At 43.9% G+C, this 13,985-nt stretch overlaps 1 protein-coding gene across 3 annotated transcripts in view; it reads left to right on the top strand.

Annotated features, from left to right (window-relative positions):
- Positions 1-13,985, top strand: part of LOC140211205 (ubiquitin-like modifier-activating enzyme 1) — a 468,204-nt gene that overhangs the window by 141,264 nt on the left and 312,955 nt on the right. For all 3 annotated transcript variants that reach the window (XM_072280798.1, XM_072280799.1, XM_072280800.1), the window contains exons 16-17: positions 3,417-3,481; positions 13,017-13,212. In XM_072280798.1, coding sequence (XP_072136899.1) covers positions 3,417-3,481; positions 13,017-13,212 — 261 coding nt within the window. The remainder of the gene's footprint in view (positions 1-3,416; positions 3,482-13,016; positions 13,213-13,985) is intronic.

The following is a 13,985-nucleotide window of genomic DNA, read 5'->3' as shown; positions in this document are numbered from 1 at the left end:
TAATTCCACATCCCATTCCCATTCTGGCATGTCTATTCACGACCTCCTCTACTGTAAAGATGAAGCCACACTCAGGTTGGAAGAACAACACCTTATATTCCGTCTGGGTAGCCTGCAACCTGATGGCATGAACATTGACTTTTCTAACTTCCGCTAATGCCCCACACCCCCTCGTACCCCATCCGTTATTTATTTTTATACACACATTCTTTCTCTCACTCTCCTTTTTCTCCCTCTGTCCCTCTGACTATACTCCTTGCCCATCCTCTGGGTCCACCCCCCCCCCCCAACCGTGTCTTTCTCCCCGGACCTCCTGTTCCACGATCCTCTCATATCCCCTTTGCCAATCACCTATCCAGCTCTTGGCTCCATCCCTCCCCCTCCTGTCTTCTCCTATCATTTTGGATCTCCCCCTCTCCCTCCCACTTTCAAATCTCTTACTAACTCTTCCTTCAGTTAGTCCTGACGAAGGGTCTCGGCCTGAAACGTCAACTGTACCTCTTCCTAGAGATGCTGCCTGGCCTGCTGCGTTCACCAGCAACGTTGATGTGTGTTACTTAAATTTCCAGCATCTGCAGAATTCCTGTTGTTTGCGTTTTAAAGCAGAGGTAGATAGGTTCTTGATTAGTCAGGGTGTCAAAGGTTACTGGAAGAAGGCAAGACAATGAGGTGAGAGGGAAATGGATCAGCCTTGATGGAATGGTGGAACAGACTTGATAGCCGAATGGCCTAATTCTGCTCCTATGTCTTATGGAAAATAAGCAGAGCAGGCTGTGATCTCATTGAATGGTACAGCCTGTTCAAGTCTGTCTCTCCTTCTTTAAGGTATTTTACTTTTTTTAATTTTCCCCTTTTCACCCTTTTCTACTGGTGGTACATGGCTCCACATATATTTGGGGCTTAGGGTCAGCCTAGCATTTGAAAGTCAGTAAGCTAGTTGAACTATTTGAGGCATCACAGCAGATCCCCAGTTCTCAGGGAAGCAGGAACTGTGCTTTCCGCTCCATCAGGAAGGCAAAATGGTAGTATCCTCAGAGAATATGCAGCCATTTCTGCAATACCAGAGACACAAGGGGCATCTGGCAGGGAACTCAGAGAATTACAATCTAGCCTGTGCATCGGTGACCTGGACACCTCACTCCCTGACAGACTGAATGCCTTTTACGTACGGTTTGATGTGCAGAACAAAATGCTGGCGAGGAAGGCACTGCACCCCACTCCCCCCAGGGGAATGGAAACTCTGTGTACCTGAAGCTGAGCTGAGGAAGACCCTGGCCAGAGTCAACCCATGCAAAGCTGCAGGGCCCGATAATATGCCAGGTCAGGTTCTGAAAGACTGCGTAGCCCAGCTGACAGAGGTGCTGACAGATATAGTCAGTATCTCTCTGGAACAATCCATTGTCCCCTTGGTTTTCAAGGCAGCAACCATCGTTCTAGTGCCAAAGACGGCAACAGTAACCTGCCTAAATGACTATCATCCGGTGGCATTAATAGCAACCATTATGAAATGCTTTGAGTGGCTGGTCATGGAGCACATTTCCTTTTTCCCGACTACACTGGGTCCCTTCCAGTTCGCTTATCACTCGAGTTGATCCACTGATGATGTAAGTAGCTTCTACCCTCCACTCTGTCCAGTCCCTTCAGGAAAATGGGGTCTCATATGCCAGACTGCTGTTTATAGACTTCAGTTTGGTGTTCAACACCATCATACCCCAGACACTGTCCTTGCAGGGTCCCAACACCTCCTACCGGATCCAGATCCTAGAAACTTGATCCTAGACTTCTTAACAGAAAGATCACAATCAGTCTGTGTGGACAGCAATGTCTCCAGTCCCGTTATGCTGAGCACTGGCACTCCCCAAGGCTGTGTGCTCAACCCACTGCTGTTCACACTGCTGACACACACGCCTGTGTCACAGGATCCAGCTCAAACTGTGTTATCAAGTTTGTAGAAGACACAACGGTAGCTGGCCCTATCAAGAACAATGAGATAGAGTATAGAGAAGAAGTGGAGTGACTGGTGGATTGGTGTGAGAACAATAACCTAAGTTTGAATGTGGAGAAGACCAAAGAAATCATTATGGACTCCAGGAAGGTGCAAATGAACGATCACCCTCTGTGAATACATTGCTCCTCTGTGTAGGGAGTTAATTGCACCAGGTTCCTGGGAGTTCACATTATGGGTGACATCACTTGGTCCTTCAACATCACCTCCCTGGACAAGAAGGCACAGCAATGCCTAATGGACTTTCTAAGGAGATTGAGACAAACAAAGCTTCACTTCACCACCCCCCCCCCACCTCCATCTTAACTAAATTTTACAGGAGCACCATTGAAAGCACCCTAACAAATTACATCTCCATCTGGTATGGGAGTAGCCGTGCATTGGACTGGAAGTCCCTACAAACGACTGTGAGAACAGTGAGAGAATCATAGGGGTCTCCCTGCCATCTACCTGGGGCATTTATCGGGAGCACTGCATACACAGGAGCTGTAGTATTATCAATAATCCCACCTATCCATCCAGCATCCTCTTTGACTTTCTGCCGTCAGGCAGGGGACTCCGAAGCATAAAGACAGGAACAGTCAGGATGGGGAACAGTTTCTTCCCTCAGGGCATTAGGCTTCTGAACTCCCTGCCACATCGTATTCGAAGTGTCACTAGTTAGTCTGTTCTGTACCTGATGGTATTGAATTTAGGTAGATACTTTGTTTATTTATGTGGAAACCACCTGTAGCTTTTATCCTTTCTTTCCTAAATTATTGTGTGTTATATGTGTACTGCTGTGCTTTACACCCTGGCACAGAGAAACGTTGTCCCATTTGACAGTTTAAGTGTATATAGTTAAATGACAATAAACTTAATTTGACTAAAATGTGCTTTGGATGAACAGTTTTAATGGATAAAAAAGCAGAAAGAGTCATTTGTTTCCTCTGTCTGATAAATCCCCTTCCCAAATTCAAGACCATGGACACTAACAGAGAGCTGGATTCGAATCTTTGAACCTGGATCTTACACTCTGTAACATCCAAAGATTAAAAAGATAAAGATTCACTTTATTTGTCGCATGTACATCGAAACATGAAGTGGAGTGTGCCATTTTGTGTCAACGAACACCAGGCACCAACACAGCATTCCTACAACTTACTATGGACTGTGGGAGGAAACTGGAGCACCCGGAGGAAAGCAATGTGGTCTCATGGAAAATGTACAACCTCCTTATAGACAATGGTGGGAAATGAACCACGATCTTCCAATTGCTGGCACTGTAAACCATTACACTAACTGCTACACTACCATCCGTACATTATATTGCCTGACCACCTCCTCCCCTTCCCCCACCAAGCTCAATGTGGTGTCTCTTGTCTTTATCCCACTGATTGGATGGTGATGTTTTGGATGTGTTTAATTACAGTGGGCACGGGACCAGTTTGAAGGACTCTTCAAGCAGGCCGGAGAGAATGTCAACAAGTACCTGGAGTAAGTAGATTTCTTATTCTTATGAGGAAACAAGGACGTCTTTTAGAACATAGACATGGAGGAATTTCTTTAGCCAGAGGGAGGTGAATCTGTGTAATTCATTGCCATGGATGGCTGTGGAGGCCAAATCATTAGATATATTTAAAGCGTAAGTTGATAGGTTCTTGATTAAACATAGAAACATAGAATAGTACAGCACAGTACAGGCCCTTCGGCCCACAATGTTGTACCGACCCTCAAACCCTGCCTCCCGTATAAGCCCCCACCTTAAATTCCTCCATATACCTGTCTAGTAGTCTCTTAAACTTCACTAGTGTATCTGCCTCCACCACTGATTCAGGCAGTGCATTCCACGCACCAACCACTCTCTGAGTAAAAAACCTTCCTCTAATATCCCCCTTGAACTTCCCACCCCTTACCTTAAAGCCATGTCCTCTTGTATTGTGCAGTGGTGCCCTGGGGAAGAGGCGCTGGCTATCCACTCTATCTATTCCTCTTATTATCTTGTACATCTCTATCATGTCTCCTCTCATCCTCCTTCTCTCCAAAGAGTAAAGCCCTAACTCCCTTAATCTGTGATCATAATGCATACTCTCTAAACCAGGCAGCATCCTGGTAAATCTCCTCTGTACCCTTTCCAATGCTTCCACATCCTTCCTATAGTTAGTCAGGGTGTTAAAGGTTATGGGGAAAAGGCAGGAGAATGGGGTTGAGAGGGATAATAAATCAGCCATGATGGAAAGGCAGAGCAGATTTGATGGGCCAAATGGCCTAATTCTGTTTTTTTGTCTTATGATTTTATGGTCTTAATCCCTGTTTGTTCTGGTTTATCTTGTGGAAGAGAAGAGAACATGCAGCGAAAACAGCTGTGGTTGGGATTTAATGGAATCTGTACTGAGGCGATGTTAATGGAAAAGAATGTTCGTAAGGCAGGCGACAAAAAAGTTACAGAGAGCTTCAGCACAGAAACAGGGTCTTCATCCCATCAGGTCCATGCCAACCATTGAGCACCTATTTATACTAACCCTACTTAAACCCCATTCTGTTTAATTCTCCTCACATACCCGTCATCTCCCCCAAGATTCTCTCCGCTGCACATTCAGAGCAATTTACGGTGGGCCATTAACCTACCAAACTGCCTATCTATGGGATGTGGAAAGAATGCAGAGAACCGCAGGAAATCCATGCAGTTGTGGAGGGAGCCTGCAAACTCCACATAGGCAGTGCTTGAGATCCGGGTTGAACCTGGGTCTCTGGGACTGTGAGGCAGAGACCATCATCTGTGCTACTGCTCAACCCCGTTATTATCAGGTTACAATTCCACATGGAACCACAGACCATTTTAGAGAGGATCGGAGTGATGGAAAAGTTCAAAGATCAAGGAACAACTTTATTCACCATACACATTTACATGTGTTGGGGATTTGCTGTGGTGTGTTGGTCAGGGTGCAACATGCAACACAAAGCAACATTCAACAGTTACTAAGAATAAGGAATTATATAAAAAAAAAGGTAGAGGTTAAAGGACGTGTAAAGAATAAAATGTGCATAAATGCATAGGTACCAGCATGTATTTATAAATTAAACAGCATTATAAAAATGGGTTAAGGCATTTGCAGTGCAGTGCAGTGATGGGGGTAATAGATAGAAGGTGTGTAGAGGGCTAATTTATATGGTTAATCAGATTAACTGCCTAGGGGGAAGAAGGAATTGGTCCATGCCGGCCTGGACTTCTGCCTAGTTCTATCTAACTGCACCTGAACCTGAACCATTGCCCTCTATACCCCTCTCAACGATGTACCTATGGCATGGAAGGTAAATGTTGGGATTGCAAAGGCTGAGGATGTGGGAATGGGAGATTGGAGGAGAAAGTTGGGCTTAGTGAGTTTGGGGTGTGACAGAGAGGGTGGGGGAAGGGTGAGTGTAATATACAGTGAGAGGGATAGCATGGAATGCTCTGACTGGGAAAGATCAGAGTGCTGGGGATTTTGGGGGAATGAACGTATTTGGAAGTTTAATGTACTGAGCAGACACAGACTCCCCTTTAGGAGCTGTCAGACAAACCACTATCTCCAGAAGGAACTAGCTGAAGCAAACGCAAGTCAAAAAATATTTGGCTTCCTTTGCTGTAAGAAAGATCTCTTGTTGGGCTGTCTGCCCATTTATGGCCTCACACTGAAGCTGAACAGGGCCTCTGCTTTTAGCCCTGCAGTTCTTCTCCCCCTTCAAGAACAGAACCAAGAAATTGTCTTAAAAAGGTAACAGTTTCAGCCTCACAGTTTACTGAAGAGATTGTTTATCTTGTATGCTGACAGTAAGTTAAGTAGGTGGAACTTCAATAAACAAAGTATCTGTCAAACAATAGTAATTCTGCACTTTTGATTTGCAAGCAATTTTCTTCCTTCCATCTCAGATCCTTTGCTTACATTTTGTTTCCGTGTTTATCCATCACCGACATCCAGCTGAATGTAAATTACTGTGCCTGGTCCAGGTTAGACACTCAGGACAGATCAGAGATCCAGTACTCATCCTAGGGTGGAGTGTGGTTCTCTTTTCTCTCTGCTTCAGTGAATCAACTGTTCTTGAAGTAAAACTCCACCCTGTAGTGGAGGAAATCTGGCATCTTATTGGTGCACAGCAAGATCCTATTGAAAACAAACAATAGAAAATCTGCAGATGCTGGAAATCTGAGCAAAAGCACAAAATGCTGGAGGAACTCAGCAGGTCAGGTGGCATCACTGGAAAGGAATAAACTGTAGACACTTCTGGCCGAAACCCTTCATCAGGACTGGAATGGAAAAGAGAAGCAGCCACAATAAGAAAATGAGGGGCAGGTTTTATGAAGGGAGAAGCAGGGAGGTGATAGTTGGGGAAGGTAAGGGGCTGAAGAAGAAGAAATCTGATAAGAGCTTTGGGAAATAGGGCACCAGAGGGAGGTGATGGCAAGTAAAGAGAAGAGAAAGGGTAACAGGGGTGTCAGAATGGGGAATGGAAAAACAGAGAAGATGTGAGAGGAGAAATGACTAAGTTAGATCAATGTTTATACCATCTCCTCTCTTCTCAATTAACATAGAACATAGAAATCTACAGCACATTACAGGCCTTTCAGCCCACAATGTTGTGCCGACCATGTGTAACCTACTCTAGAAACTGCCTAGAGTTTCCCTAGCACATAGCCCTCTATTTTTCTAAGCTCCATGTACCTATCTAAGAGGCTCCTAAAAGACCCTATTGTATCCACTTCCACCATCGCTGCCGGCAGTGCATTCCATGCACCCACCACTGGTCACCAACCTCCATGCAGAATACGAACCATCTACAACCACCCTTCGCCTTCTGTGGGCAAGCCAATTCTGGATCAACAAATCAAGGTCTCCTTGGATCCCATGCCTCCTTACTTTCTGAAGGAGCCTTGCATAGGTAACCTTATCAAATGCCTTACAGAAATCCAGATACACTGCTCTGCCTTCATCCATGTGTTCTGTTACATCTTCAGAAAATTCAATCAGACTCGTAAGGCACAACCTGCTTTCGACAGAGCCATGCTGACTATCGCTAATCAGATTATGTCTCTCCAAATGCTCATAAATCTTACCACTCAGGATCTTCTCTAACCACTGAAGTCAAACTCACTGGCCTATAATTTCCTGGGTTATCTCTTCTCCCTTTCTTGAACAAGAGAACAACATTTGCAACCCTCCAATCCTCTGGTACTTCTCCCGTCCCTATTGATGATGCAAAGATAATCGCAGGAGGCTCAGCAATCTCCTCCCTCGCTTCCCACAGTAGCCTAGGGTATATCTCATCTGGGCCTGGTGACTTAACTAACATAATGCTTTTCAAAAGCTCCAGCACATCCTCTTTCTTAAGGTCTATATGCTCAAGTGTTTCAGTCCATTGTAAGTCATCCCCACAATTGCCAAGGTCTTTTTCCCTGGTGAATACTGAAGCAAAGTACTCATTAAGTACCTCTGCTATCTCTTCCAACTCTGTGCACACGTTTGCACTATCACACCTGATTGGTCCTATTCCCATATGGCTCATCCTCTTTCTCTTCGCATAACGTGTAAAATGCCTTGTGATTTTCCTCAATCCTGCTCACCAAGGCCTTCTCTTGGCCCCTTTTGGCTCTCCTAATTCCATTCTTAAGCTTCTTCCTAGCAAGCTTGTAATTTTCTCGAGCTCTAACAGTACCTAGTTTCTTGAACCTTTCGTAAACTTTTCTTCTTAGCTAGATTTTCTACATCCTTTGTACATCATGGGTCTTTAATGCTACCGTCCTTTCCTGCCTCAATGGAACATACCTATGCAGAACTCCATGCAAATGGTTCCTGAACATTTGCCACAATTCTTCCGTGCATTTCCCTGAGAACATCTGTTCCCTAGTTCCTGCCTATTAGCGTCATATTTCCCCTGACCCCTATTAAATGTTTTCCCAAATTGTCTGCTCCTTTCCCTCTCCAGCGCTATGATGAAGGAGATAGAGTTGTGGTCTCCTCCAAAATGCTCTCCCACCAAGAGATCTGACACCTGACCAGATCCATTTCCCAATATCAGATTAAGTACAACCTCTCCTCTAACTGGCTTATCTACATATTGCTTCAGGAAACCTTCCTGAACACACCTAACAAACTCCACCCCATCTAAACCCCTTGTACTAAGGAGATGCCAGTCAATATTAGGAAAGTTAAAATCTCCCATCACAACAACCCTATTATTATTGCAGCATTCCAGAATCTGCCTCCCTATCTGCTCCTCAATGTCTCTGTTACTAATGGGGGGGGGGGGGGTCTATAAGAAACACCAAGTAGAGTTATTGTCCCTTTCCGGTTTCTAACATCCACCCACACTGACTTAGTAGACTTCCTCCTTCTCTGCAGCCGTGAAACTATTCCTAATTAGCAATGCCACGTCCCCACCTCTTTTGCCTCCCTCTCTGTTCTTTTTAAACCCAAATGCAATGTTGGCAGTTATAGTATATTACAAGGGGAATAGAACATAAAAACAAGGAGATAATGCTGAGGCTTTATAAAACACAAGTTAGGTCGCACTTTTTGAATTGAATTGAATTAACTTTATTACTTACATCCTTCCGTGCTTCAATACATGAGGAGTAAACATCTTTACATTATGTCTCCATCTAAATGTGCAATGTGCAAATTATAGTAATTTATAATAAATAGTATGTACAACAATATAACACAGAAATACAGTTGTAACTGCATGAATTAATTAGTCTGATGGCCTAGTGGAAGAAGTTATCCCGGAGCCTGTTGGTCCTGGCTTTCATGCTGCAATATCGTTTCCCAGATGGTAATAGCTGGTTTGTGGTTGGGGTGACTCAGGTCCCCAATGATCCTTTGCAATGTTTTTACACACCTGTCTTTGTAAATGGCCTGAATAGTGGGAAGTTCACATCTACAGATGTGCTGGGCTGTCCGCACCACTCTCTGCAGAGTCCTGTGATTGATCAAAGTATGGTTCCCATACCAGGCAGTGATGCAGCCAGTCAGGATGCTCTCAATTGTGCCCCTGTAGAAAGTTCTTAGGATTTGAGGTGAAGGAGGCGCCTGGTATGTATAGACCATGTGAGATTCTTGGTGATGACCTGATGTGCTGAGTGACCTAATTCTGTTCCTATGTCTAATGGTCTTATGGTTTCATAATCTTTGTCACAATTTGTGCAGAAATTCACAAAATGCTACGTTGAGGCTTTGGGCTTGTGGGGAAGGCGAGGGGCAAACTAGATAGTGCTGACTCAATGTATCAAAGGACATTGTACCTGTCTAGAACTCTAATGAAAAACTCACCATTTTGTTCAAACCCTTGCATACTTCCTCATCTCCAAGCCTTCCGCAAATCCCAGAACTATCTGAAATTTCATATTTATTTTGTATTATACTTTTGTTTCCCCATGACAAAGGTGGACACTTTAATGCAGTGTCACTGTCTTTTCCAGATCTTTGCATTTTCCCAGCTTATCTTTGCCATCCTCCACTGCTCTGTAGTGGCCATTCCCTCAGCTGCCAAGACCCTAAGCTCTTGGATTCACTCCCTAAATTCTTCCTGTCTGTCCCTCATTCCTTCCTTAAGGGTTTCAATAAACCTGGCTGTTTATCTGGGATCTTGACCATCCATCCTCCTATCTCCTCTCCCTTGTTCCAATGAAGTGTTTCCATTTAAGGTTCCAGATTTGTAACTAAATAAAAGGGAGTGAATGGAAATAAGAGGGAAGACAAAATCAGTGAAGTAGCAGAGAGCTGTTGGTGAAAGGTGAAAGGAAAAGGGTAGACCTGACTAAAACAAGGCGTAGAAGATGGAGTATACTGTCTGTGAAGGGGAATAAGAAGTCAACATTTTAGGCCAAAACCTGTTCATCAGGACTGGATGAAGAGTTTTGGCCCAAAATGTTGGCTGTTTGTTCCCCTCTGTAGAAGCTGCCTGACTTGCAGAGTTCCTCCAGCATTTTGTATGTGCTGTTCAAGATTTCCAGCGTCTTCAGAATCCCTTACATTTAACACTCGCCGTGATCTGCAGGAAGCAACAAACAGATTGAACAAGTAATAATTTACCACCATCATTTTCAGCAAACTGAGGGTACTTTGAATTCAATGAAACCAAATATCAGAAGTTGTTGTTAGAGTTCAGTGGTTGTTTTATTGAGTTTTAATGCAAGTGCACAAAGATTTGTACAGCAATTAAAGCGCAGTAGCTGCTAGACTGACGCTTAATGTAAGCGATAACACATTTTGTACCCTGGAGGACTGACATTAAGCCAAATTTCAACAAACTTAATTATGAAATTTAAAATGCAGTAAAATGGATTTATGAGCATTTTTTAACAATGTAAAACTTATCAATAAAAACATCAGTAAAAAAATATTGTGCATGTTGGAATTAGGATCGAACATATAACAGAGAAAACCTACAGCACAATACAGGCCCCTTGGCCCACAAAGCTGTGCTGAACATGTCCTTACCTTAAAAATTACATAGGATTATCCATAGCCTTCTATTTTTCTAAGCTTCGTGTACCTATCCAGAAGTCTCTTAGAAGACCCTATCGTTTCCGCCTCCACCGCCGTCACTGGCAGCCCATTCCACGCACTCACCACTCTCTGCGTAAAAAAACTTACCCCTGACATCTCCTCTGTACCTACTTCCAAGCACCTTAAAACTGTGCCCTCTCGGGCTAGCCATTTGATCCCTGGGAAAAAGCCTCTGACTATTCACACGATCAATGCCTCTCGTCATCTTGTACACCTCTATCAGGTCACCTCTCATCCTTAGTCGCTCCAAGGAGAAAAGGCCTAGTTCAATCAACCTATTCTCATAAGGCATGCTCCCCAAACCAGGCAACATCCTTGTAAATCTCCTCTGCACCCTTCCTACGGTTTCCACATCCTTCCTGTAGTGAAGTGACCAGAACTGAGCACAGTACTCCAATAGGAGTCTGACCAGGGTCCTATATTGCTGCAACATTACTTCTTGGCTCTTAAACTCAATCCCATGATTGATGAAGGCCAATGCACCATATGCTTTCTTAACCACAGAGTCAACCTGCGCAGCAGCTTTGAGTGTCCTATGGACTCAGACCCCAAGATCCCTCTGATCCTCCACACTGCCAAGAGTCTTACCATTAATGCTATATTCTGCCATCATATTTGACCTACCAAAATGAAATACCTCACACTTATCAGGGTTGAACTCCATCTGCCACTTCTCAACCCAGTTTTGCATCCTATCAATGTCCCGTTGTAACCTCTGTCAGCCCTCCACACTATCCACAACACTCCCATCCATTCTGTCATCAGAAAATTTATTAACCTATCCCTGCACTTCCTCATCCAGGTCATTTATAAAAATCACGAAGAGTAGGGGTCACAGAACAGATCTCTGAGGCACACCACTGGTCACCGACCTCCATGAAGAATATGACCCGTCTACAACCAGTCTTTGCCTTCTGTGAGCAAGCCAGTTCTGGATCCACAAAGTAGTGTCTCCTTAGATCCCATGCCTCCTTACTTTCTCAATGAGCCTTGCATGGGGTACCTTATCAAATGCCTTGCTGAAATCTATGTACACCACAACTACTGCTCTACCTTCATCAATGTGTTTAGTCACATCCTCAAAAAATTCAGTCAGGTTCGTAAGGCATGACCTGCCTTTGACAGAGCCATGCTGACTATCCCTAATCATATTATGCCTCTCCAGTGTTCATAAATCCTGCCTCTCAGTATCTTCTCCATCAACTTACCAACCACTGAAGTAAGACTCACTGGTCTATAATTTCCTGGGCTATCTCTGCGCCCTTTCTTGAATAAGGGAACAACATCCACAATCTTCCAATCCTCCAGAACCTCTCCCGTCCCAGAAATAAAATATGTGAATTACTAGGCAGCACTCTGCAGTAACAGAAACAGAGATAATGCTTCATCTTTGACCTGAAGTATCAATGGTGCTTCTCTTTCCTCACATGCTGCCTGATTTGCTGAGTGCTTGAAAGCAGTTTAATTTTTACCTAGTCAGCTGTGTCACAGTAAGTTAACATCGAAAGGAAGGAGCGTGCTGCACAAGTTTAATTGGATCTTCTAAATGGAAGCACACCTAAGAGACACAGTGGCCAGCAACAGGATTGTGGTTAATTAACACTGAGAAGGGCATTGTTTAGGTGGTGGAATTTGCCACACACTGAATTCCTTCACAGCAGAAGTGAAAATTTTGATAACCAGACATGCTTCATTTACTGTGCTGTTAAGACTATAACTATTTCAAGATTCAAGTTCTTCAATTGACATTCTTCGGTACGCAGGTGTAAAGGAGAACAAAATTGTTGTTACCCCAGATTCTACACAGCATAAAAAACACTATAAGCATTAAAAAATAATCAAACTAAATATAACAGCAATTCTATAAAGCATGTAACTGTAAGTAACTGTTTGAGGGTGGCTGTATGTATGTCAGGTTAGATTACTCTATATCCACAGACTGATTATACTGTACGTACATAAAGTGACGCCAGGTACAGGACTACCTGTACATAAGGTGACTTTGACAAGAAATGATAGGTGAATGGGGGGGATGAAAGGGGTGGAGAGGGACTGTAGAGAGGAGTGTGTCAGTGCAGGTATGAGATGTGAAGTGTGAGTGTAAAGTGACAGTGAATGGGGGGGGTTGAAGGGGGTGGTGAGAGACTGGAGAGGATGAAAGGTGCTGAGGGGCTGTTATGTGTATAGTGGTGGGGCATGTGGAGGGGTGGGTTAGGGGCAGAGATGTTGATCAGCCTTACTGCTTGGGGGAAGTAACTGTTTTTGAGTCAGGTTGTCCTGGCACAGATACTGTGTAGCTTCCATGCTGATGTGAGAGGGGCAAACAGTCCATGAGCTGAGAGGGTGCTATCCTTCACGATATTGCTTATTCGTCTTCATCTCCAGCTATTCTCTTCTTCACAAATCTCGGTACACTATAATCTTGCTTGTTTCTTGACTGGAGACTAGGCACTGATGGTTAACTGTCTCCTCATTACATTGAACAGAAACCCTTCTTTTATGGATCAGACCATGACGCTGCACGAAGGTCAAGCTTTGGAAATCCTTGAAGGTGTTTACAAGAGCCTGGTTGTCGATAAGCCCAAATCCTGGGCTGATTGTGTCGCCTGGGCCAGGAGACACTGGGAGACACAGTACAACAACATCATCCGTCAACTGTTGCACATCTTCCCACCCAAGCAGGTAATAGTTTGAGGCTGGGGGTGGACTGCAGACAGTAAGGACTGTCTGGGACAGTGGAATCATTCAGAGTTTCAGCACTGCAACTGAACAAGTGTGATTGCTCTGGGAGCAGGGAGTTTTTTATGTGGAGGCTTGTCACAAACTGAGCAGTGTTTCTGTAAGATAGATAACAGATTTTTTTCCCCTGCATGCTATCAGGGTTACCTAAAGGTAACGTGTACTGCAACAATGTTCAACATAACATACCATCTTACACAAAAGTGTAATTGGAATTTCTTTCCATCCTCATTGTGCTTGAGATTTCATTTTAAGCATTTCGCTAAGGGCACCTGGTAGTTGACGTTTGACCACTTGATACCTTCCTGTAGTGGCAATTTGTTCATTTCTGGCCATTAAAGTCAGGCTTGAGGAGGAATACTGTAACCACAAGAGATTCCGTAGACACAGGAATCTTGAACAACATAGACAAAATTCTGGAGGAACTCGGCAAGACAGGCAGCATCTATAGAGTGTCTGAACAGTGAATACCTTGGGTCAAGCTGCTCCATCCATTCCCGATGAAGAGTCTTGGCCCAAAATGTCAACTGTTTATTCCCCTCCAACGTCAAAGCAAATTTATTATCAAAGTACGTATATTTCACTGTATAGAACTCAGATTAATTTTTTACAGGAATTCACAGTAAGTAAAAGAAACACAATATAATCAATGAAAAATCGCACCCAACATGACGGACAGACAATCAAAGTGCAATCGTCAAAAACCTTGAAAATAC

This window comes from Mobula birostris, chromosome 16 (assembly GCF_030028105.1).
Source record: "Mobula birostris isolate sMobBir1 chromosome 16, sMobBir1.hap1, whole genome shotgun sequence".
Taxonomy (NCBI): domain Eukaryota; kingdom Metazoa; phylum Chordata; class Chondrichthyes; order Myliobatiformes; family Myliobatidae; genus Mobula; species Mobula birostris.
The sequence above is the reverse complement of the archived record's forward strand: the minus strand, read 5'-3'. Positions and strand labels throughout refer to the sequence as shown.